Here is a 24,805-nt window from a genome sequence, read left to right on the forward strand (position 1 = left end):
GAGCGAGGTGAATTCTCCGTCGCTGTCCAAGCTTATTCATAAAAAAAGACTGCATTTCAAGGGAGACAAAAATGAGTTGCGTTACTCGGAAACGTTTTTTGGTGGAAACAGTTTATTGGTAGTAGGAGGTATTGGTTGCAAGGCCTAGGCCTCGACATTTGAACCTTATGGCTAGACCCCGGGGTCCCATAAGCCCCCGGCTCTCTCATAAACTGCGTTGCGACGTCATTTGATGTCTGTTGAAGGCGAACGACGCGGCAATGTATTCCTCTCGACGAGCTCCACGCGATGCGCTAATCAAAGTTTCAAAGTTTTGTTTCTTCTGCGCATTCGTCCTCGCCGTTGCGCTTGGACGACACGACAACAGAACGATCAGAACGATCCGCGGCCAGGCGGGTCGCGGCGTTGATGTGCACGGTGGGACGGAGTCGCTAAAAATAAATACATTCGATTTTGACTATTCGGGACCACGGGGTCCCGCCATAAGGTTCAAATTCTATCAAAATAATTCAGGAACAGCCGAGGATTGGATAAAGCATTAGCGAGAGCCAGTGATGTAAAAAAAAATATTGCGTAAGGTTAAAAATAGTTTTTTTGGGTTAGATCGCGTAAATATATAAATGTTGTGTCGTTAAAACCCGCCACCACCCGACACAGCCAACTAGTAAGGGTTGTCACGTAAACAGAACGTGGCCAATTCGTCACTAGTACAGCACTAACTGCTGTGTTGGAGAGCCAAGCCACAACATTTACAATCTGAGTACGACGTTTCGCCAGTATTTACAACTAGCTTCATCAGGCGACAGCCAGATTTGTGGAGAAGTCCTCCTGTTTCGTTCCTTATATAGAGGCGTAGATGTGGTGACCACACTTCTGCGCTCTTGAGTCAACGTACATGATGCATGCGCATTATGCGAGCCCTTTGATCTTGGCCTTCCTGTCCATCGTGTGTTAAAATAACCGTAGCAACGGTAATCCCTATTTAAGTATGGTGGCCTGTATCGGCATGCATTTAAATAATGTATTATTTGATGATCCGAAAGGTTAAAACATTTTTTTTATTTCTTTCAATTTCAAAAAAATATCTAATTAATCTTGCCCAGTAGTAGCTTAGTAGCTGTAAGGTTGGCCGAGCTTCTAGGAGGGGGTGAAATATTGCATTTTTTTTATTGACAAGCGGAGAAACATTCTCAAGCACAGCAGTTGGCCCCAACAAGAAGAGGGTGACGTGGGGGGGGGGGGGAGGGGGGGACCAGGGCAGGTGGTGACCGCAGTCCAGGGGGTGAAAAAATCAGCTTTTCCAAAACCTGACATCGTAGGTCATTAGTCGACCCCCCTTTCTCCCCCACGTGATGAGCCCCCCGCGCCTCTGCTCCGCCAGGTGGCAAATGGGGCACCACCCGAGGGCCAGTGCTTGGAAGTTCCACATTCGCGTGCCAAGCGCAATAACAGTGTGGAAATTAATCCGCCCCTCCGGCTCCCTTATGTCCCCAAAGCCCCTTAACCCCCGGGTCATATGACGTCATCCTGCGCATCAAATCGAATCCTCTTTTTCGGCCGTTTTGAGCGCTCTGGCCGTTGGGGGGGGGGGGGGGTCGCGTCATCCCCCCCCCTTCCCATTGTCTCTGTACCTGCGTTCCTCGCTGTTGACTCACCGATAATCCCCTCGCTTCCTCCAACTTAAATCAACTCTTATCTGCCTAGGGGCTTTTCCCTCCCACCCCACTGTTTACCCTGCTGCTGGGTGCTGGCTGAAGGTCCCACCCCCCCCCCCCCCCCCGTGTTGTGTGTGCTTCATCGCGGCCGGCCTGGAAAGCTCTACGCCCCCTTTTTGGGGGGGGGCGCCATGTAATCCGGTCTGGGGGGCTCAGCCAATTTCCTGGTCCGGGGAAACCGTGGAACGTCCCTGCTAGCGGGGTCCTCGGGTGAAAACCCATCGTACCACGTGATCCCTCCTCGAGACCCTACGGGGGGTGCATGCGAGTGTTTAGTGGGGCGTGCGTGCGTTCGTGGGGGGTGGGGGGGGGGTGGTGCGAGGAGAGGGTAGTGCCAGCCGAGTTGCCCCACTGCGGTGGCACCATAGTAGCACATCGTAATCCAGCCAAATGTTATCGTTAACATTATTTATGGGCCAAGTCTTCGCTTAACGTGGCACTTTTCAGGAACGCACCTACCGCGTTCAACGAGGAATTACTGTGCAGTTGTACTTCTGTGCTCCCACGTCTTCGCTCTTCCCGCCTTGCCAAATGCCGCACTGATCAGCGTGGTGAAGTATGGTCAAATAGCCCCCACAACGTGAACGGCGGCGTGGGGAGGCCCTCATTCAGAAGGGCTGCCATGCAAGTGCTTGATTGGGGCATGGCAAGACCGCGAAAGGAGGGCGATGGCATGGAGAGGCCTGCCAGCAGTGGATGGAACATGGCTCACGATGATGATGACGACGACGGCGTCACACAAAGTTTTACACAACGTATATATTTATTATTTAAATACGGATAATGCACAAACGCCACATTGGAGCACAATCAGCTATTGATTCTAAAAGTGGGACCACCAATAGCTGACACTTTTGTGTCAACCGAAGCAATATGTAATGCTATTCAGAGATACTCCTATAACCAAATCACCCAGAATGCACCAGATCTCATCAAATAGTAGCCGTACATATTAACATTTATTTCCTTTTTTGTTTCACGAGTTACTTGTACGCCGAATATTTGCCGCTGTGTCTTGTGCAGCCCTTTTAAGATCCTCCAATGAGAGGCGCTTTATAAATGCGGCTCTTGTCGTTATTGTCATTAAAAAATTTGCAACTTCGCGGAACGGACAAATCATTTTTTGATTTAAAGCTTTCGTGACTGCAGTAATTCATATTCTTAGCTCTTTTCGGTAAAGTCAACGTGACTTTACCGAAAGAGCTAAGAATATGGACAAATCATTGTTCGATCGTGAATTCGATAGGCGACCACCACACACCACAGGTGTTATCGGCTGCTGCGGGGTTACACCGTCGGCAGCAGAGGGCAGTGTAGCACAATCCATTGTTGTACTGTATGCCTACGTTGCCACGTCTATGCTCCCGGGCCTTCATCAACCTGCAGCGACCAGCATGGTGAAGTATGGCCAAAGAGCCCCCAAGAAACCCGCCATGGCGTTGGGAGGCTCTCATCCAGCAGTGGATAGAGAGATGGACTGCATGTGGACGGCATTATATCACCGGTGCTATACTCTGGTGCAATGGATTGGTGGTTAAAAACTTATTTATTTTACCAGGTAAGGCCCACTGAGCTATGGCGCAAGTTATAACCCCAGGCTACGTGGACTCAAGATCCTTGCACACATTTCACATTTCACAAGATTTTCAACGGTCAAATCCCCCAAGAGATTAATAATTTACCATAAAAAAAATACAACGCAACGTACATATATCAGTTTCGTTTATAATAACAGTATTTTATATCATAAATTCCAATATATACGTGTAAAATATCTGAAAGTGCAAAATGATGACGCTTTGAGAACATTCTTTAAGTCGGCGTTTTTTTTCTTCTGAAGTCTCGCGCTGCCTAAAGGCAACACCTCATTCGCTCTCGTAATTAAAGTTGCCCGGTGACAGAAAACATTCCACTGGAAGAGGATTTTGTATTTCTTCCACTGTGCTATTGCGTACGGGCTGCGTTTCTGTTGCAAAGGGGGTAGTGGTGAACAACGTGAGGGTACCAGAGTCAGACTATTTATTTATACTGGAGGAATCCGATTTAGCTGCAAAGTTCTAGTTTCACAGATGGCCAGGAGTTTCACAGATGGTCAGGAGTTTCACAGATGACCAGTAGTTTCACAGGTGGCCAGTAGTTTCACAGATGGCCAGTAGTTTCACAGTACCACATTCCTGGGAGGCTCAACCGGGATACACGGCGAGTTGGCAGCCCCGCCAACTTGCACATAGCCACGGCCACCCAATCTACCGCTCCTCTGCCGATCACGCGACTTTGTTATCTATCGCGAGCCGAGCGTGAACCCCCCCCAGAAACAAAATCTCGGATTTTTTTTCGTATCTTTCAGGACGCAGCCCTTCTGAAAAAGCGGCACTGCCCAGTGATCACGTAACAACGAATCGCCTCGTGGCGACAATTGAAATTGTGGATTGGGTGTTGGTTGCTTATGCGTTATGTGTTATGACGAGGCTCATTTAAAATGTCTCAGTCATTTGCGTAGGAACAGAGCCCATTACTTTGTAGCATAAACAATATTTATATTAAACCGAAAGTCCATGTAAGTCTACACAAGCAATAACAATACAATTAATCTCACCGAATGCCTATACTGCTCCACGCAACAACATCTCCAGCACACGAGGCCGTATTTCTATTTCTAAAGGCCCCCCCCCCCCTTGTAGCCTCAACAGACTGTTGGAGCAAGTGCTGTTAGCGAGCACCTATGAAGGCCTGCACGGCACACGAGGGGGTTGGTGGCCAGCACCACGCCCGGCCGCCTTTGTCTCCCGAGTAGCGATGTTATTACGCACCGCACCGGGTACTCGTTTGAGGCCGAGTCGACCAAAGGGAGGAGGCCCAGGACCGCTTCAGATAATCGTCACCGGTGTTGGCCGTGAGCGGGAATCGCCGTGTTCTCCCCACGCGCGTCGACTTGCCCGTGGCTCGCGTGCGTGGAGCTGCAAGGCCTCTGGTTCTGCAGTGTCAACTTTCACCAATTGGAGCGGCTAGGTTCGGGATCCACGTTGTTTTAGCGCTAAGGTCGGCGAGTGCGCAGTTCTCATTTCCTGTTTGAAACCCCGAGCCAGGCCTGGAGATTCAACAATCGTATGGACGGCGTGGAGGGGGGGGGGACATGTAAAGAGTTGGTATCCATCTCGGACAAGCTGGAAGCCAACTCTAGATGTCTCGGGAGCGAAGCTTTTAATTTATCACCGACTACGCTCTGGGTCACTTGGTAGACTGGCAAAAGCACGCGCACTGTAGCTCCAGCGAGAGCGAGACATATACTGGATGTGGTGTGCAGGTTGTAAGTAATATCTTCTGGCTCGCCAACCCAAACAGACCCGGATGAACTCGACTATTTTTTTTATTTTATTTGACCAGGTAAGGCTCACTGAGCTCTATAGCCTTCTTTTCAGAAGTGCCACAAACGAAGCGGCTTATTAAGCGCGTTTAAATTTACAGCAGCCAAACACTCTAAAACGCATGATGTTGAGTTGAAAATGTGGAGGGAAAAACCGGAGGAATACCGAAGAAAAGTCCTTGTGACTACGGGAAAAGAGAGAGGGAGGGAACATGCAAACTCCAAATATACAGGCGTCAGGGTCGGGATCAAACGCACGAACTCCTGTATACCGGGCAAGGGAGTTAACATCTCCTAGCCACCGTGGCACCCTATACCCGCACCTCACACCGAACATCTAGGAATGCCTCCCCCAGGGACGCCTTCGAACCGGTGGTGAACGGCGGTGAGAAGTTATGACCGCCGTGGGTGACCCACGGTTAGAGCATCAGGGGACAAAATAAAAACGTGGGGAGGGGGTCGACTCGCGGGTTAGCCGTCGGGAAGGGCCGCGCGCCTTCACACCTCCTTGACCTTCGGCTGCTGCTGCATCGTTGCTTGGTTCATCAGGGACTCCCACTCCTCCCCATCGTGCTGGTGCTTGGCGAAGCTCACGAACACCTGGGGAGGGCGGGTGCGGGATGGGGAGGGACGGCGATCAGTCGCGCGGGTCTCCAGCGCACGTCACCGAGGTCCCCCTGTCGCGGCCGGGTGATCGAGCGGCGGGCGAGGCCCGCGCAGAGCCAGCCCGGCGTGGCGCGGCGCGGCTCAGGGAGGCGTGAGCTTCTTGTTCCCCCCCCCCACCCCCCCCCCCACTGCAGAACCAGGGGCCTTGCAGCTCCGCACGAGCGACGGGCAAGTCGTCGCGCGTGGGAAGGACACGGCGATTCCCGCTCACGGCCAACACCGGTGACGATTATCTGAAGCGGTCCTGGGCCTCCTCCCTTTGGTCGACTCGGCCTCAAACGAGTACCTGGTGCGGCGGTGCGTAATAACATCGCTACTCGGCCACCCTAACCCCTCGTGTGCAGTGCTGGCTTTCGTTAGCTGCTCGCTAGCAGCACTTGCCCCAACAGTCTGTTGAGGCTACACGGCGGGCGGGGGACCTTTGTCGTTGACGCCATGTTTGAGTTGTGCGCACTGAAGGGACGACTCGAGCGGTGAGAGCGGTGTTCGAGCAAGGCCCCTGGCCCCGCTGCCAGATTTAGACACCTCTGTGGAGCCCAAGTGCATCACGGTTTGGTTCTGGCTCGGCTCAGATGTGCCAGTGGAAAAGCGCCTTGGAGGAAGCGGAAGTAACAAAAAGGAAGAGCCGTTGAACAGCCCCAATTGTGGAAACACTCCCGCAGTATTAACCAGGGCGGCCATTGGGACTCGGTCAGCGATCCTCTGCAAGGAGCGGCAAAACGAGCAACTGCTCGGCCATGTCACCACTAAAAAAAATCAACAATTTTTATTTTACCAGGCCCACTGAGCTATATAGCGCTTATTCAGAAGTGACCTGGCTACAGACGATAGTTCAATGCAGTGGCTGATCACCACGTGGAAATGTATAGCAGCCAACTACTGTAAACGTGTGATGTTGATCCTAAGATGTGGAGGAAAAAGCCTGGGGGACCCCGGAGAAAAATCCACGTGGCTACGGGGAGACAGAGAGACGTGGAAACTCCAAATATACAGCAGGCGTCAGGGTCTGGATTGAACCCTGGAGACCAGGCGAGGTAGTTCACATCTCCCAGCCACCGTGATGATGATGATGAGAGAGAGAGACACGCAAACTCCAAAAAGACAGCAGGCATCAGAGTCGGGATCGACCCCTGTGTACCAGGCGAGGCAGTTAGCATCTCAACCACCGTTAATCAGGGCGGGCATCGGGGATCGCGAACGCGACGGCCAGTGGAGCCGGCTTCACCTCGTCGAGCGTGGTCTGGGAGACGGAGTAGTCCTCGACGTTGAGCTCCTCCTTGCGCAGCGCCAGCAGGTTGAAGATCTTGGCGAGCGAGGACTCGGCGGAGGGCAGCTGGTACTGCAGCATGTTGTGGTGGCGCTCCTTGAGGAGGCTGCCGGGGAACGCCGAGCCGATGAACTCCTCGACGGGCGGCAGCACCGGAGGGGAGCCGGCCACGCGCAGCGTCACCGTGTAGCCGTCGCCAAACCTGCAGCGGCAACACCACCACCGCCGCCGCCGCCCAGCGACGTTATCAGGGAAACCAAACGGTGCTGTGAGTGCGCGGTGCCGGCCATCCACCCTCTCGTGAGCCGTGCCGGCCTTCATAGGTGCTGCTCGCTAACAGCACTTGCCCCAACGGTCTGTTAAGGCTATACGGGGGGGGGATCTTTGTCTTTGTGAGTGTGCGCTGGAGCGGTGGTGTAGCGGTAAGCTGCGTGTACTGCGCTACGAACCCGGCGACCCGAGCTCGATTACAACTCACGGCCAACACCCAGTGGCGAATATCTGAGCCGGTCCTGGGCCTCCCCTAGGTTGACTTAGCCTACAATAAGTACCTGGGGCAGCGATGTAGACGTCGTGTGCAGTGCCGTCCTTCATTAAGTGTTCGCTAACAGCACTTGTAAAGGCTATATGGGGGATCTTTGTCTTTTGTCACATGCAGGTCGCACTCACTTGTTCTTGAGATGCTGTACGCTGCCCAGGCACTGGAATCTGCCGTTCACCATGATGGACATGCGAGTGCACAACGCCTCACACTCCTCCATGCTGCACACGGGCACACGGGAGAGTGAGCGGGCGGGTGAGCGAGTGGGTGGGTAATTGGGTTAGTGGGTAAGTGAATGGCTGAGTTGGTGAGAGTGGGTGGGTTATTGGGTGAGTAGGTGGGTGGTTGGGTGAATTGTTGAGTTAGCTGATGAGTGATTGAGTGAGTGGGTGGGTGGGTGAGCTGATGAGTGATTGAGTGAGTGGGTGGGTGAGTTATTGAGTGAGTGAGTGAGTGGCTGAGTGATTGAGTGAGTGGGTGTGCGAGTGATCGAGTGGGCGGTTGGGCGGCCGAGCGAGGCGAGGGAGCGGTACCTGTGCGAGGTGAGCAGCACGCACCGCCCCTCCTTGATGACGCTGAGGATGCAGTCCCACAGGAAGCGCCGCGCCTTCGGGTCCATCCCGGTGGTCGGCTCGTCCTGCGGAGACAAAAACCGTTCGAGCGTCCGCCCCCACAGCCTCCACGTGACGAGCCCTCCGCGCGTGGCAAGCACTCGGTGCCCCAGACACCGACCGTTTCATCTCACCTGTACCGTGTGCAACCACCACCACCACACTGCGGGTCTCAACAACGCACTCACCCCACCCCACTCACCCGCTCACTCACTCAATCACGCACCAATACACCCACTCACACACCAATACACCCACCAAATTCGCCAAACGTATCAACTCTTATCATCGCTGGCCGCCCGGCGTTTTTATGGGCGGGCCTTTTGGGCCTGTGCTCAACAAGCGTGGGGAAATGTAATAATAATAATAAAACCAATACGATCGTCCCCTCGCACGCGAAGAGCACGTGTCCGAGCGCGCGGCGCGTCTCACCAGGAAGACGACGGGAGGGCAGCCGATGAGTGCCATGGCCGTGGACAGCTTGCGCTTGTTGCCACCGCTGTAGCTGCCGGCGGAGCGGTCCGCGTAGCGGATCAGGCCCAGCTTGCGGATCCCCCACTCGGCCACCTGCCGCAAGGGAGGCGCCGCCGGCAATGGAAACGCGGGGCGGGGGGCGGGGGAGGAGGGGCGTTGGGGATTAAACAGCTCTCGTGGTTACCGAGCGTGCGGGCGGTGCGACCACGACCTCCGGTGGCCCACGGGTCACGGGGGAGGGGGGGGGGGGGAGGGGTTACCGCCGGGCGCGGGGGGGCTACGGAAATAGAATGGGCGACGATGTCAAGTTCTGCGGTCTGATGGCCGCGATTGGTGGATTTGCGCACGTGAACTGGGCACCTACCGTGGACACCTCCTTCTCGGGGACCCCGCGCAGGCGAGCGTAGAACTCCAGGTGCTCCCGCCCCGTGATGAGGTCGTTGATGGCGTCAAACTGCGGGCAATAGCCCATGTTCTGGTGCACCTCCCGCATGTTGGTCAGGATGCTGGCACGTGGGGGCGGGTGAACAGCGCCAGGGGCGGCACGGGCAGGAGTGTGAAATTAAAACACAAACTCGGGTTACGTAAATACAAAAAATAAAAAAATCACAACATACTTTTGAACAATGGTACGCTGGGGACGAAAGGGATATCTCGAAATTTCGGCCGACTGGCCTCCCACGGGAAACATCGAGGTCTAGAGACAAAGACGATCATGGTCCAGAGTAGATCTCAGACGGTCTCTCTACAACGAACATGACGACGCATTTGGACGCGACGCACGCGGAACCGTTCCATCGTAATTGCGCCCTGACATTTCACGGTACGACTTCGCTGGACCAGCAAACCGGACGAGCGACAATGACGGGAACCCAGGTCCGCCGTGTGACCGGGCAGGAGTGTAAGCAAAGCAAGGAGGGACATGGAGGAGAACAGAAACACACGGGGGGGGGGCAGCCACGCACTGAGTCCCCCGACGTTTGTGAAGACGCTCAGGACAAACAATGATGATGGTCACGGCAGGAAGCAGCTGTGTGCAGGCACGGTGCTGCTATCACCATGGGACCCGTTTGCCAGTACTGTATTAAGATGAAACAAGGCTTTGGGCCTTCCTGGAATAGCGTGTCTATTTTTGTGTTTTAACATCTTAACACCAGCATTATTGCCAGAAAAGGTAGAGTCTTTATTATTATTATTTTATTCTAAACGGACTCATGCTTAAGTGTAAAGGTCAATATTACAACGTAATTGCAATGATTAAGCTTGTTTGTGTTTTAAATCTGTAAATTGTGGAATAATCAAATCTCCTTCCTGAATGGAAAATTAAAGACTCCATGCTGCCACGGTGGCGAGATGTTAACTCCCTCGCCTGGTATACAGGAGGTATGGGTTCGATCCCGACGCTGACGCCTGCTGTATATTTTGAGTTTGCATGCTCTCCCTGTGGGCGTGTGGATTTTTCTCCGGGTGCTCCGGTTTTTTCCCCTCCACATTTTAGAATCAACAACGTGCCTTTGGATCATTTGGCTGCTGTAAGCTTACACGTGATGAGCCACTTCGCTTGGAGCTTTCATTTGTGGCCGAGTCACCGTTGAAAAAATCCAGTTTCTTAGCTCTACGGTGCTTTGCTCGGTGGGAAATCGACTTATGAACATCCCACGATACCCTCTTCTCGTGTTTCACTCGAGCCGCTGGGCCTCTGCCACGTGCCACGGTGCATCCGCCCGTCACCTGTATCCCGTGAGGAAGGCCTCCCCGCTCGTGACGTCCGTGTCGCCCGTCAGCATCTTGAACATCGTCGTCTTTCCCGCGCCATTTACGCCTAGCAGGCCGAAGCACTGCGGGGGAGAGAGACGACGCGCCCGCCCGCCCGTCCGCCCGTTTACAGACGCGTACCGTCGCGCGTGTGCGTGTGCTCGTATGCATGCACTTAAGTATGTACGGCAATTCCTCGCATCGCGCCCGGTGTTCACGCAACGCGCTATCGCTATAACGCGGTTTATTCCGGGAGCATTTTTTTTGCACAATGCAGAACGCGCCCCCCCATTATCGCGTGGTTTCAGACAAACTACCGTACTCTCTCGAGCTACTCGGCTGAGCGGAGTGATACAGTACGCGGAATGACGCAGCAACGCAGGCGGCGCACCCTCAGTTATTTGTCCCCGCCATCTCACCGCACGTGCGCAGTAGTACGTCGTATCTCGCTAAACTTTACCGTCCCCCGCATTATTTATGGGGGAAACTGTTGTTCGCTTACCGCTTTTCAGGCACGCATCTCCTAGCGCACTACAACGAGGACTCCCTCTACTCGCGCGTACGCACGCAGGCCTGTCATCCACCTGGCCGTGCCTACGGCTGGTACGCAGATGTAAAAAAAAAAGGAAGCTCGCCAAGGTTCGCCATTAACGGCTCTACGTTACATTTTGGACATCACGCCGCTTTGCGCTGTGAGAAGGGGGACGGGGGGGGGGGGGGGGTGTCCCGGAGGAAAACTTCATGAAAAATGTAACGGAGGCGATGTCTCTGAAAACGACGTCGCTACGCCTCCCTGAATAAGATTAACGCCGAGCCGCTTGCGAGTGTTCCGAGCTTCGGCGGTGAACGGGGACGTCCCCCACCCTGCGACTTGCAGACGTCTCGGAGCGGGAAAGGGTCGAGGCGTCTATCGGCCGACGGGCGTGCGCTTGGTTACATGGCGTACCTCTCCCGGCGGGATGCCCACGGAGACGCGATCCACCGCTGCCTTCTTCTTTCCGCGATAAATCTGCACGCGGGAGAGGCGCGCCAAAGCGACCGTGAGTTCTGCAGTCGGTAAAGCAATGCAGTAGAACTGCCCCCCCCCGCCCCCGCCCCCGCCCCCCCCCCTCTTAACGACGGTAATTGATTCCACGAAACCGGTCGTTAGGTGATTTGGTCATTAAGCGAGTATAGCAGATGCACGCTAAAGGCTTAATTCGTTCCGATAGCATCAAAAGTTACCCCTTTTTCAGCCAAAAAACGTACTTTATAATATTGATACATAAAATATACTAACATTATAAGCACATAATATTAAAAGAAACATGGTTAATCATTGCATTAATTTATATTTAATGTACCTACAACAGTCCTTCGTTAACAGGGGAATGGTCGGTAAGCGAACACATTGGGCTCTATTGGAGGCACTAGACAACTATACACTACACTATACACAACTATACACTACACTACTATACACTACACTATACACTACACTACATACTACACTAAACACAACTATATATTACACTATACACTACACTACACACTACACTATACCACTATACACAACTATACACTACACTATACACTACACTACTATACACTACACTACTATACACTACACTATACACAACTATACACTACACTACTATACACTACTATACATTACACTACTATACACTACTATACACTACACTACACACAACTATACACTACACACAACTATACACTACACTATACACTACACAACTATACACTACACTATACACTATACTACTATACACTACACTATACACTACACAACTATACACTATACTACTATACACTACACTATACACTACACTACTATACACTGGGCTCTATGGAGGCCCGTCGTTAATCGATTTGTCATTAACAGGGGTTCTACTCTACAGTATACTACTATACACTACACTACTATACACTACACTATACACAACTATACACTACACTATACTCTACTATATACTCCACATTGGGCTCTATGGAGGCCCGTCTACTATACACTACACTATATACAACTATACACTACACTATACACTACACTACTATACACTACACATTGGGCTCTATGGAGGCCCGTCTACTATACACTACACTATATACAACTATACACTACACTACTATACACTTCACATTGGGCTCTATGGAGGCCCGTCGTTAAGCGATTTGTCGTTAACAGGGGTGGTCGTTAACAGGGGTTCTACTGTAATACCACCAATGGAAAGAATCTGATGTCATCGTGACATCACCAATGACATCATTTGGATGGTGCTGTGGTGCCACGGTGCAAGGTCCCCGTTTCGATCCCCCGCCAACGGGGACGCAGCGAGCGTCGATCTGTCCAGGGGTCACGGCGTGACCCCTGGATTTAACCTCCCTCTGATTAGGCACGACCCACACGTACGTATGGACATTGAACTTCGTTCGCACCGTGCGTAGCCAACCGCGCTCAATTCCAGGTCTTACGTGTCCCGCGCCTCCGGCAAGGGATTCTACTACGGTGCAATGGGCTTGGCAGCCAGAGCTTCCCTCCGGTTGGGGAGGCTCGTTGGAACAAGCGAGCAATTGCAGGGCTGCGCCTTTACCTCTGTCACCTCTGCCAATGGAGCCCCCCTTGAAAGGTGGGCAAAGAGCTGTGGCAATTGGGGCAATAATGCAGTGGGGGGGGGAGGGGGGCGAAGAGAAGAAGGGGTGGGGGGGGGAGCCACACGGACGGGTTTACGATCACCTTGACGAGCTCAACGATGCGGAGCGAGTCCGTGAGGCCGCCACCGGACGCGATGCGCTGCCGCTCGCGAGCCACGTCCTCGTCCTCATCCTTCGTGGCAGGCAGCTCCATCTTCACGGGCCTGGGGGGTGGGGGGGTGGCGGCACGCACCATGGTGATGGCTCAGAGAGAGAGAGAAATCATCGAGAGAGGAGAGCGAGAGAGAGGAGAGAGAGATCGGAGAGAGCGGCGGAGGACTCGCCGTGCCACTCACCTGGGCTTTACGAAGAAGCGGTATTGGATGAGCAGCGTGAGCGTGAAGAAGACGACTCCCTCCACGGCCATAGCGAAGAGGTTCTTCCCGACCACGTCCCACTCAAACGGGTTCTTGAACGAGTTCTGGCCTGGTGGGGGGGGAGGAAGGAGTCGCACGGGGTCACGGGGTCACGGGGTTGTCCGCGATCATAGGGTCACGAGGAAACTCATTGCAAAGACAAATTAAAATCGGGATTTGTGTTTCGGGATACGCTCAGGGCTGCATTGAGTTTGTGAGGGGCGGGGGGGGGGGGGCACGGGGCTGTTATAGTTTTTTGGAACTCCCCCCCCACCTCCCCCCACCGCGCATTCAATCCCTTCCCTTGTGTGGCTCACGCCCTGCCGATGATCTGTGACGTCCACGATGGGGGGGGGGGGGGGGGGGGGGGCATCTCCGCACGTTTCCGCGATAGCAGCGGACGGATTACGGCCACCACCCGTAGGGGGGCAAACCGTCCCTCCCCGCCCCCCACGCAGTCCTTGGGCACAAGAAGAACATCACAGCACGCGTACGTGCGTGCATCACGCGTACGTACATCACGCACGCACGCGTGATGTACGTACGTACGTACGCGTGCGTGCGCGTGCGCACGGCGTCGTACCGAAGCGCGCGCCGATGTCGGCCAGCTGCTGGTTCTTGGCGAGGTCCATGAGGCCACGGCCGAGGCAGAAGTGCGGGAAGATGAGCAGCACCACACGGAGGATGTCATTCGCCTTCTGCAGGTCCTGCTCCACCGGGCCGCAGCGACGGGGACAACAACGACGACACGGTGCTCGTGCCAGCCCAAGTGCACTCCAAGGCCACGTGACCGAGATGAAAACACACACTATATATATACACAGACATACATCTGTGTGCTTGGATGTACATACACAAGTCCAAGACACAACAAAAAAAACAAGGATCCCCCGTATAGCCTCAACAGACTGTTGGGGCAAGTGCTGTTTAGCGAGCACCTATGAAGGCTGAAACGGCACACGAGGGGGTGGGTGTCCATCACCACGCCCGGCCGCCTTTGTCTCCCGAGTGGCGATGTTTACTAGACACCGCACCAAGTACTCATTTGAGGCCGAGTCGACCTAGAGGAGGAGGCCCAGGGCCGATTCAGATAATCGTCACCGGTGTTGGCCACGAGCGGGAATCGAACCCGGGGCGTTGGCTTCAGTAGCGCAGCGCGCGAACCGCTACACTACGTCTCCCGCGGGCACACACAAACACACACACACACGTAAAAATAAGCATAAATATAGACACAAAGGTCCCCCGTAAAGCCTGCAACAGGCTGCTGGGGAAAGTGCTGTTGGCGAGCAGCACCTATGAAGGCCATGACGGCACGCGAGCGGGACTGACCGGCTGGTCTTTGATGAGCTCCAGGACGAAGGTGGCGACGCTGCCGTTGATGCCAATGAAGAGGTTGATGCAGGTGAGCACCACGTACGCCGTGCTGGGCACCGAGAAGACGAACGACGCCGGGTACATCAGCGGGGTAATCGACCACCTGCAGCACACGGGGGAGCGGCGCACGGTGAGTCCACGTCGGGCGGATCCCACGCACGAGCGCAGGCTCTCGCACGGCCAATATCTCAGATGTTGACTACCTCGCCTGGTATGCACGAGGTCGTGGGTTCGATCCTGACCCTGACGGTTGCTGTATATTTGGAGTTTGCGTGTCTCTCTCATCATCATCATCATCACGGTGGCTAGGAGATGTTAACTACCTCGCCTGGTATGCAGGAAGTCGTGGGTTTGATCCTGACCCTGACGCTTGATGTATATTTGGAGTTTACGTGTCTCTCTCATCATCATCATCATCATCACGGTGGCTAGGAGATGTTAACTACCTCGCCTGGTATGCACGAAGTCGTGGGTTCAATCTTGACCCTGACGCTTGATGTATATTTGGAGTTTGCGTGTCTCTCTCATCATCATCATCATCACGGTGGCTAGGAGATGTTAACTACCTCGCCTGGTATGCACGAGGTCGTGGGTTCGATCCTGACCCTGACGGTTGCTGTATATTTGGAGTTTGCGTGTCTCTCTCATCATCATCACGGTGGCTAGGAGATGTTAACTACCTTGCCTGGTACAGTGAGGGAAAAAAGTATTTGATCCCCTGCTGATTTTGTACGTTTGCCCACTGACAAAGAAATGATCAGTCTATAATTTTAATGGTAGGTTTATTTGAACAGTGAGAGACAGAATAACAAAAAAATCCAGAAAAACGCAAGTCAAAAATGTTATAAATTGATTTGCATTTTAATGAGGGAAATAAGTATTTGACCCCCTCTCAATCAGAACGAGTTCTGGCTCCCAGGTGTCTTTTATACAGGTAACGAGCTGAGATTAGGAGCACACTCTTAAAGGGAGTGCTCCTAATCTCAGCTTGTTACCTGTATAAAAGACACCTGTCCACAGAAACAATCAATCAATCAGATTCCAAACTCTCCACCATGGCCAAGACCAAAGAGCTCTCCAAGGATGTCAGGGACAAGATTGGAGACCTACACAAGGCTGGAATGGGCTACAAGACCATTGCCAAGCAGCTTGGTGAGAAGGTGACAACAGTTGGTGTGATTATTCGCAAATGGAAGAAACACAAAAGAACTGTCAATCTCCCTCGGCCTGGGGCTCCATGCAAGATCTCACCTCGTGGAGTTGCAATGATCATGAGAACGGTGAGGAATCAGCCCAGAACTACACGGGAGGATCTTGTCAATGATCTCAAGGCAGCTGGGACCATAGCCACCAAGAAAACAATTGGTAACACACTATGCCGTGAAGGACTAAAATTCTGCAGCGCCCACAAGGCCCCCCCTGCTCAAGAAAGCACATATACATGCCCGTCTGAAGTTTTACAATGAACATCTGAATGATTCAGAGGACAACTGGGTGAAAGTGTTGTGGTCAGATGAGACCAAAATTGAGCTCTTTGGCATCAACTCAACTCACCGTGTTTGGAGGAGGAATGCTGCCTATGACCCCAAGAACACCATCCCCACCGTCAAACATGGAGGTGGAAACATTATGCTTTGGGGGTGTTTTTCTGCTAAGGGGACAGGACAACTTCACCGCATCAAAGGGACGATGGAGTTGCCAAACGTCACCCTCGAAACCTTAATGACTTGGAGAAGATCTGCAAAGAGGAGTGGGACAAAATCCCTCCTGAGATGTGTGCAAACCTGATGGCTAACTACAAGAAACGTCTGACCTCTGTGATTGCCAACAAGGGTTTTGCCACCAAGTACTAAGTCATGTTTTGCAGAGGGGTCAAATACTTATTTCCCTCATTAAAATGCATATCGATTTATAAAATTTTTGACATGCGTTTTTCTGGATTTTGTTGTTGTTATTCTGTCTCTCACTGTTCAAATAAACCTACCATTAAAATTTTAGACTGATAATTTCTTTGTCAGTGGGCAAACGTACAAAATCAGTAGGGGATTAAATACTTTTTTCCCTCGCTGTATGCAGAAGGATCATGTGTTTGATCCTGACCCTAAAAAAAAGTTTAGAAAGAAGCTCAACATACATTCGGTGAGCGGACATCGCTGGGGAGGAAAACAGCGCGTTGCAAACGACGACCACGGCGACTTGGGGAGACGCGAGGCGAGGGGGGGGGGGCGACCGCGTGGGGGGGCGACTCACCCGTAGAGGAACAGCAGCAGGATGAGCACGGGAAGGTTCGCCGCAGACACGTACGCTTGCTTTTGGAAGCAGAGGAATATGACGATGACGATGACGGTGGGGACCGCGTAGTTGCACTGCGGGGGTGAGACGCCACGAGGGAGGCACGCTCGATGACGACGACGACGAGTGTGTGTCCGCTCTCGTAACGAACGCCTTCAAATGGTGCTGGACGATGTCGCTCCGACAACTTTGGGACGCCCCCCCCCACCCCATCCCCCCTCCCTGTCACGTTACTCTTAAGGCGGTAACATCCCGTGACACGAGCGCCCCCCACCCCCCACCCCCTCCCTCCCTCACGAGCGCTGTCGCTACATTAGTACCACCACCGCCGCCTCCCCTCTCTCACCGGCGCCCTCCTGAGTGTCACCGTGACATTCGTGCTCCCAGGGTTCAGTTGAACCGCTGCCGGTGTGACCAGGGTATGGCGTTGTGTGCCGCTCCCGAACATGGATGGGGCATCGTACGACTGCGCGGCAGCCCCGCTGTGCGAATGCGGTGGGGAGCAGGAGGCCAATGGCGCACCGTCGTCTCCGGCTGTGAAGTCCGTCAGGGCGTGCCGGGCACGGACCGGTTGTTGCCCTGCACGTGCTAGAGGAGGCGGCTGTAACGCGACTCTGTGGCTACGTTGGGCTGACGTCCACCTCACGCGTAACATGTCTGGCGCTGTAAATGTGTGACGGTCACGTGTCATAGCATTCTCCAAGTAAATTAGTGCTGCCCCCTTACGTCACCGCGCTGACGTCAGTGCCCCCCCCCCTCTCCGCGTCCCCACCGCCCAATGCCCTCCACCCCCCCTCCCACCCACCCCTCACCATATCCCAGACGAAGTTGCAGATCCAGTAGATGGCCGGGTTGACTCCGCTCACGAACTGCAGGTGCTTGGCCTTGCTCACGCGCTCCTGGATGAGGAAGAGCACGAAGCTCGCCGGCACGAAGGACATGGCGAAGATCACGCAGATGGCCACCACCACGTCGATCCCCGACGACCTCCTGCCGAAGGAGACGGCGCGGCCGTCGCAAAGCACGTATTGAACCCTCTCCCGTTTTGAACCCTCTCCCGTTTTGAACCCTCTCCCGTTTTGAACCCTCTCCCGTTTTGAACCCTCTCCCGTTTTGAACCCTCTCCCGTTTTGAACCCTCTCCCGTTTTGAACCCTCTCCCGTTTTGAACCCTCTCCCGTTTTGAGCCCTCTCCCGTTTTGAACCCTCTCCCGTTTTGAACCCTCTCCCGTCACGATTGCGTACGTGCCATGTCGTCGGAACGGGAATAAAAAAAATCGATTCCGAATGGAATCGGAAGTAAAAGCTCCGTGCGGGAAAGTGCGCATGGCGCAGCGTCGGCGTCCGCTACGGTTCTCCGCGCGGCGAGCGCAATGCCGCTCAGAACAGCGGAGCAAACGATGCGGGCACTCACGCGATGACGTCCGTGAGCTGCTCCTTGGTGAGGTTCAGCGGGTGGTTGAAGGCCGTAATGCCGTAGTCCGAGGGGTTGGCCCCCGCGGGAAGGCCCGCGCGCAGCACCGCGTTGCTCGCGACGCTCGTGAAGGCCCCAGGGGCGTGGAAGGCCTTGCTGTTGAACCAGACCTGTGGCCGGACACGGGTCGCGGGCGCTCAGACGCCACGGTAACGTGCCGCACCCCCCGCCATCCCCCCCTCCTCTCCGCACCGCACGTTATAAAATATTATTAACCTAACCGTTAACACGTACAGTCCGCTCTCCTCCAACGCGCGTTTTTGTAACGTCCAGAGATTCCAGTGTTATTATTGCTACTTCGGTACGTTCCCTTGGTGTGAGCAGTCATTCGATGCCGTTCACGTGAACGGTGACGGTAGTGTTGGTACCTTCAGGTTGTTTCGTGTCCCAATGAAGTCTTCGATTGTCACTCCTGACGAGCCCACGGTAGGCTGCACAAGAGACATTCCGTGTTCATTGACGACAACGATGATGACGATGACGGTGACGATGATAGTCAAGTGACGGTGGTTGCGGTGGTGGTGGTGGTGGACCACAACTCGCCAATCTTCTAAATGTGGTGCACACCTCCACACAACAATCACAACGACAGCCGCCATGCGGCATCCACATACAAGACAAAGATCCCCGTACAGCCTTTAACAGACTGTTGGGGCAATGCCCGACCGCCGTTACTTCCGCCAGTGCTGATGTTTACACACCATACCAGGTGTTCATATACAGCTGAGTCGACCTAGGGGAGGCCCAGCGCCGGTTCAGATATTCGTCACCGATGTTGGCCGCGATCGGGAAATCGATCTCGGCTCGCAGCGCAAGCGCGCCAACTACTGCGCCACCGCTCACCACCGCAACAAAGACAAAAGATCGCCCCCGTATAGCCTTAACAGACTGTTGGGGAAAATCCTGTTGGCGAGCAGCACCTATGAAGGTCAGCACCGGTGCGCACAAAGATCCAAAGATCCCCCATATAGCCTGTAACAGACTGTAGGGGCAAGTGCTGTTAGCGAGCACCTACGAAGGCCGGTAACGGTACACGAGGAGGTGGGTGGCGAGCACCACGCCCGACCGCCTTTGTCTCCCTAGTGGCGACGTTTACACACTGCACCAGGTACTCATTCGAGGCTGAGTCGACCTAGGGGAGGCCCGGGACCGGTTCAGATAATCGTCACTGGTGCTGGCCGTGAGCGGGAATCGAACCCGTGTCGCCGGGTTCATAGCGCAGCGCGCTAACCGCTACACCACCGCTCCCCACCGGTGCGCACACGCACACACAGACAGACACGTATCGACACGCACCCAAGGCGGCGAAGGCAAAGTGTCGGTGGCATCAGCGGCACTGGCCGAGATGACCTCTCAACCTTGACCTCGATGCGCACCCCGCACAAGAGCGAGAGAGCGAGCGAGAGGGCGAGCGAGAGAGCGAGCGGGAGAGGTGAACGCACCACGCTCAAGTTGAACATCTTGCCGAAGCGCGTGAGGAGGAGCGACTGGTCGGCGGCCGTCATCCGAACGACGCCGTTCTTGTCTCCGACAGAAATCCCGCCGTGTCTGCACCACACCGCGGGGGGGGGGGGGGGGGTGGGACAGCTGTTCGTTACAATCAACACCGCACCCTACCCCCACACAACCCCACGCGAGATCCTGAGTTTTAATCCTGGGCATCAGTCGCTTGTAGATGAGCTGGCCTCTCACGTGTGGAAGGGTTTAATGGTCTCAGCCTGGTCACTGATGAATCCACAAAATAAACCATTGTTACAGTCGCTTTTGCACTTAGTTTGGCCAGAAAACTATTTTTATTTAACCAGATGAGGCCCAACTGAGCCTCGTAGCTCTTTTTCAGAAGCGACCTGGCCACAAATGATAGCTCAAAAAAGTGGTTTATCACGTGGCAATGTATAGCAGCCAAATACTGCAAACGCGTGATGTTCATTCTAAATGTGGAGGGAAAAATCGGAGGACCCGGAGAAAAATCCACTCGACCACGGGGAGAGAAACACGCAAACTCCAAATATACAGCAGGCGTCGGGGTCAGGATCGAACCCACGACCTCTTGAAAACCGCGGCAGGTCGATGGTGGCAGGTTGGTCAACAATAAACGAAAAACAAGAAAACCTCATCGCGTAAAAACATTTGGTTTTCGATTGACGCGGAAGATTCTTGGTCATCATTCCATCTCGTGACGAGTTCTGCTCAAGCCCACTCCGCTTTCTTAACTGTCAAAGCGTGTTTTTTTTTTAAAGTCATTTAAACCACGAAATTTTTGCCAGTCAGTTCCCGAGGACATCACTTGCGATTTGTCTCCCTCTCTACGGACACAGAGAATGCTTGGAGATTAAAAAAATAAATTTAAATTAAACGTGGAAATATTTTCGGACCGCATAAATCACCCCGGGTGCCCATCTGCACGTGCACGCACGCGTGTGTGTGTGTGTGTGCGTGCATACGGGGAGCGGTGGTGTAGCGGTTAGCGCGCTGCGCTACGAACCCAGCGACCCGATTTCGATTCCCGCTCACGGCCAACACCGGTGACGATTATTTCAACCGGTCCTGGGCCGCACCTAGGTCGACTCAGCCTCAAATGAGTACCTGCTGCGGTGTGTAAAAACATCGCCACAGGGGAGACAAAGGCGGCCGGGCGTGGTGCTGGCCACCCACCCCCTCGTGTGCCGTGCCGGCCTTCATAGCTGCTCGCTAACATCACTTGCCCCAACAGTCTGTTAAGGCTACACGGGGGGATCTTTGTTTTATTTTTGTGTGGGCACGCGTTCCGCGGCACCTGGTTTTGTAGTATTTCGGCAGCGTTTTCAGGATGTGGTCGGTGATGTTGAATGCCGTCAGATTCTGCAGGGTGTCCGTGTTGTTTTGCAGTCTCTGAAAATGTCAAGGACGCAGGACACGCTAGGAAACTGCTCTCCTCTTCTGCTTTTTATCGTATCCCCGATCGTTGCTGCTGGCATTGCGTTACGGCGATGAGGTATATATATATTTATTCAGAATCATAATATTTCTTTATACTGGAGGAATCCGATGAGCTATAAAGCTCTTTTTCACAGATGTCCAATCGGGGCGGGTAAGAACGTTACAACAAACAAACAGGACAAAAACACGATAGGAGAGCAAAGTACAGGAAAGGTAAACAATTCACCCAAACGCGTACAAATAAAACTAAGCCATCCCCCCAGATGGATACAGTAAAACCTTGGATTGCGAGTAACTTGGTCTGCGAGTGTTTTGCAAGACGAGTAAATTTTTTTTATAAATATTAATTTGATAAACGAGTGAGGGTCTTGCAATACGAGTAGTAGTACGTAGACGCTTTGTCTGCCGAGCGTTACGTGATCACAACTGATGTATACGAGTGCTTTGATATACGAGTGCTTTGGATTACAAACACGTTTCCGGAACGAATCATGCTCGGAATCCAAGGTTTTACTGTATTATCAATCACAACGATATTGCTCCATTTGCTGCCCAAGCAAGACTTTAATAATGTCCCAACGCCTATTTTTTTTGTTGGAAGGTTCCACAGCGGGATGCTTGGCCCACCTCCGAGTGACAGCGATTTGTTCGCGCGAGCGCGGAAATCCGTTCGGATCGCCCGCAGAGCGACTGCGAAACCTCCCGCGTTCGAACGAACGCCGCTCGTGGAGATGAGACAAACAAAAAAACGCCGTCCGGCCAGGCCCGGCGTGCCGTCACGGTTCGGCTTCTTCCGGCTCGGCAACGGGAAACGTCCAGTTGGGGGGGGGGGGGGGGGGCGGGGGCGCAGCTCAGATGCACCAGCGAGGGAAAATTTTGAATATTAAAAACGAATATTAATAATAATAATAAACAACGGGTAAGGGACCGCGGCAAATCACCTGCATGGGGGGGGCGCCGCCCGCCCCCTCGGGGCACTCGGGAAACATGACGCGGTGCTTCTGGGTGCTGCACTGGCACGCGGGTGACGGGTTGCTCATGCTCCAGTTGCCGCTTTGCAGGACGCTGGAGGCATCGGCGCTCATGGCCGGCTGAGTCCAGTCTGGGCTCCCGCCGCCTGGGCATGGGTACAAGCTGCGGAGGGTGGGGGGGGGCACACGGAGAGTGGCAGTTTTTTAGAATTTTTTTTTAATCCTTTTTAAAAAAAAAACTTTTCACCAGGTTTTGAACCCAGAGAGAGGGGCAGTGCAGGGACAGTGAAGCGCTCTGTGTGTGCACAGAATCAGAATCTTTGTGTTTGGACTGGAGGAGGAATCCGATGAGCTATGAAGCTCTTTTTACGTCGCAAATGTCACGGGGTCAGAAAGTAACAAGAAACAAACGCGAGACAAAACAACGGAAAAGGGAGTGCAAAATGGGTAAGCAAAAGTCACCAAATGTTCATGGATAAAGTGCACAAGTCAGATTTTTCAACACTCAATGCCAAGCTTGGGCAAGGCAGTACAACAACAAACACAGTCCCAGACCACACCAAGACAACACACAGTCCCCCCTCAATAAATAAAATGGCACGTTATATATATAAAAAAAAATCGCTACACGGGGGAGCAAGGATCCGATTAACACGTCACGCGAGTGTCCCTCCGCCACGAGAGTGAACTCGGGCGTGGCGCGAGTGCTGCGTTGGCAGTGGTCGGCAAGCACTGATCATTAAAATAAAATCTATCTCGCCACGTGCTGTGACAAAGGCCCATTGCCCAGACAGTCCCCTCTCGTATACTTTGCCTATGCAAGTGTTATCGACAAATGTTTGAGTCATTTATGCTTCAAGGAGGTCAGCGTGGGCACGCCGCTAAGACGGCCCGCACCACGTTGTCCCTGCTGAGCCTCCCAGAAAAGGTCGCCAGCTCCAGCAGGCGGGCCGGCAACACTCACGGGATGGGGTTGGTGTTCATGCAGCGGGTGCCGAACCCGGGAGACTCCGTCAGGGACCGTGCCAGGGCGTTCACGTGGCTCTCGCCGGGGGCGTCGTTGCTGGGGTTGGACGAGACGGGGGAGGGGGGGGTGGGGAATGATGGCAAACAAATAAACAAACTTAAAACCACCACGCCATTCAAAATCACACCACTTAACACTTTCCCATTCCGATGACGTACGATCACAAGTTCGTGCACGTCATTAGCTTTTATTCCGATTCAATTCCGTCTGGAACGCTCTTCCTTCCGATATTAAGAAGCCACCTGGAGCGATGCACTTTTACACCTCGATTGAAAACTCATTTCTTTAGAACTGCTTTTTGTGTTTAGTTTGTTGTCAATCCCCCCGTACCTTCAATTAGCACGGTTGGCCACGTACGGCGCGAAAGAAGTTCAACACCCATACGTATGTAGCGCCGGAGATGGGCCACACTTGCCTGCAGTGGACGACAGGGCCCATCAAGGGCGGTACCTCGTACCGGCAGGAGAGTTGCTGCATTGCCCAGCCCAAAGGCAGGAGAGGCTGTGGGGTCTTCTGGGATCCCCCACTGCCCCTCCCCACGGGAGGGGCTGCGGGGTGTTCCAGGATCCCACGCAGCCCCGCCCCTCAGTAGGGAAGGTGTATATAAGCGGACCTCTCCAGAGGTTCGGGGCCAGTCGAAGGCAGAAGCCAGAAGACCAGCCAGCTTAGGACCCTGGACCCCCTAGCCCCGCTGTCCTTGTAAGGGCCGGGGCTCTGTGCGGGCCAGCGGCGAGACCCTGGGACTCCCGGCCTGACGTCCTGGTAAGGGCCAGGCCCGGGGAAGCCAGTGGTCTAGACCCGCACCTTGGTTGGGTCGGGTCAGGATAACCTCCCCTAGGTAATCCGTAGCCGGAGGACCTGAGAGCGTGGCCGGTGTCAGGCACGCTAGACGTAGGCAGAGTCCCTAGTCTGTATACGAAGGTCTGTGGCTGTTGTGCATTAAAATAAACGCGTCGCCTCTACAAAGTGTCTCCGGAACTCACTACACATACAAGAACCTGCGACTCAAAGCAAGGGATGATTTCAGCGTCAGTGGTGGCCACTGCCGCCCCTCTTCCCCCCCCCGCCCCGACCTCGAGGCGCACGGGGAGTGCGGACGCGAGGGCCACATGGAGGCCGCCTCACCTGACGAAGGTGAACTGCGTTCCGTAGAGCCACTGGTGCAGCTCCAGGCTGGGGTACTCCGCGAACGGAGGCACGACGCTGCTGAAGATGAGCGCGAGGCACACGAAAGCCGCCGGCAAAACGATCTGCAGACACGAGGGGGGCAAAGGACGTTACGCAGCCTTCACGGACTGTTGGGGCG

General features: G+C 54.0%; 1 protein-coding gene and 1 long non-coding RNA gene across 3 annotated transcripts in view; one reads left to right on the forward strand and one right to left on the reverse strand.

Moving 5' to 3' along the window:
* Nucleotides 1–2,459: 2,459 nt before the first annotated feature.
* LOC116951843 (phospholipid-transporting ATPase ABCA1) overlaps nucleotides 2,460–24,805 on the reverse strand; it is a 65,492-nt gene continuing 43,146 nt past the window's right edge. For both annotated transcript variants that reach the window (XM_076073982.1, XM_076073983.1), the window contains 21 exons: nucleotides 24,625–24,749; nucleotides 23,437–23,535; nucleotides 22,443–22,635; nucleotides 21,359–21,453; nucleotides 20,025–20,130; nucleotides 18,951–19,013; nucleotides 18,523–18,692; nucleotides 17,922–18,099; nucleotides 17,068–17,183; nucleotides 14,773–14,920; nucleotides 14,024–14,147; nucleotides 13,381–13,510; nucleotides 13,128–13,248; nucleotides 11,340–11,402; nucleotides 10,370–10,476; nucleotides 9,003–9,144; nucleotides 8,597–8,731; nucleotides 8,087–8,190; nucleotides 7,682–7,774; nucleotides 6,971–7,214; nucleotides 2,460–5,679 (listed from right to left, as the gene is read on the reverse strand). In XM_076073982.1, coding sequence (XP_075930097.1) covers nucleotides 5,578–5,679; nucleotides 6,971–7,214; nucleotides 7,682–7,774; nucleotides 8,087–8,190; nucleotides 8,597–8,731; nucleotides 9,003–9,144; nucleotides 10,370–10,476; nucleotides 11,340–11,402; nucleotides 13,128–13,248; nucleotides 13,381–13,510; nucleotides 14,024–14,147; nucleotides 14,773–14,920; nucleotides 17,068–17,183; nucleotides 17,922–18,099; nucleotides 18,523–18,692; nucleotides 18,951–19,013; nucleotides 20,025–20,130; nucleotides 21,359–21,453; nucleotides 22,443–22,635; nucleotides 23,437–23,535; nucleotides 24,625–24,749 — 2,658 coding nt within the window. In that variant the 3' untranslated portion in view covers nucleotides 2,460–5,577. The remainder of the gene's footprint in view (nucleotides 5,680–6,970; nucleotides 7,215–7,681; nucleotides 7,775–8,086; nucleotides 8,191–8,596; nucleotides 8,732–9,002; nucleotides 9,145–10,369; nucleotides 10,477–11,339; nucleotides 11,403–13,127; nucleotides 13,249–13,380; nucleotides 13,511–14,023; nucleotides 14,148–14,772; nucleotides 14,921–17,067; nucleotides 17,184–17,921; nucleotides 18,100–18,522; nucleotides 18,693–18,950; nucleotides 19,014–20,024; nucleotides 20,131–21,358; nucleotides 21,454–22,442; nucleotides 22,636–23,436; nucleotides 23,536–24,624; nucleotides 24,750–24,805) is intronic.
* On the forward strand, nucleotides 10,810–18,413 carry LOC142930891 (uncharacterized). The gene is made up of 3 exons (XR_012946867.1): nucleotides 10,810–11,433; nucleotides 14,145–14,947; nucleotides 17,932–18,413. It is a non-coding gene; the product is annotated as an uncharacterized LOC142930891 (long non-coding RNA).

Source organism: Petromyzon marinus, chromosome 44 (assembly GCF_048934315.1).
Source record: "Petromyzon marinus isolate PM22_M1 ecotype Great Lakes invasive population chromosome 44, UKy_Petmar_22M1.pri1.0, whole genome shotgun sequence".
In the NCBI taxonomy this organism is placed as follows: Eukaryota; Metazoa; Chordata; class Hyperoartia; order Petromyzontiformes; family Petromyzontidae; genus Petromyzon; species Petromyzon marinus.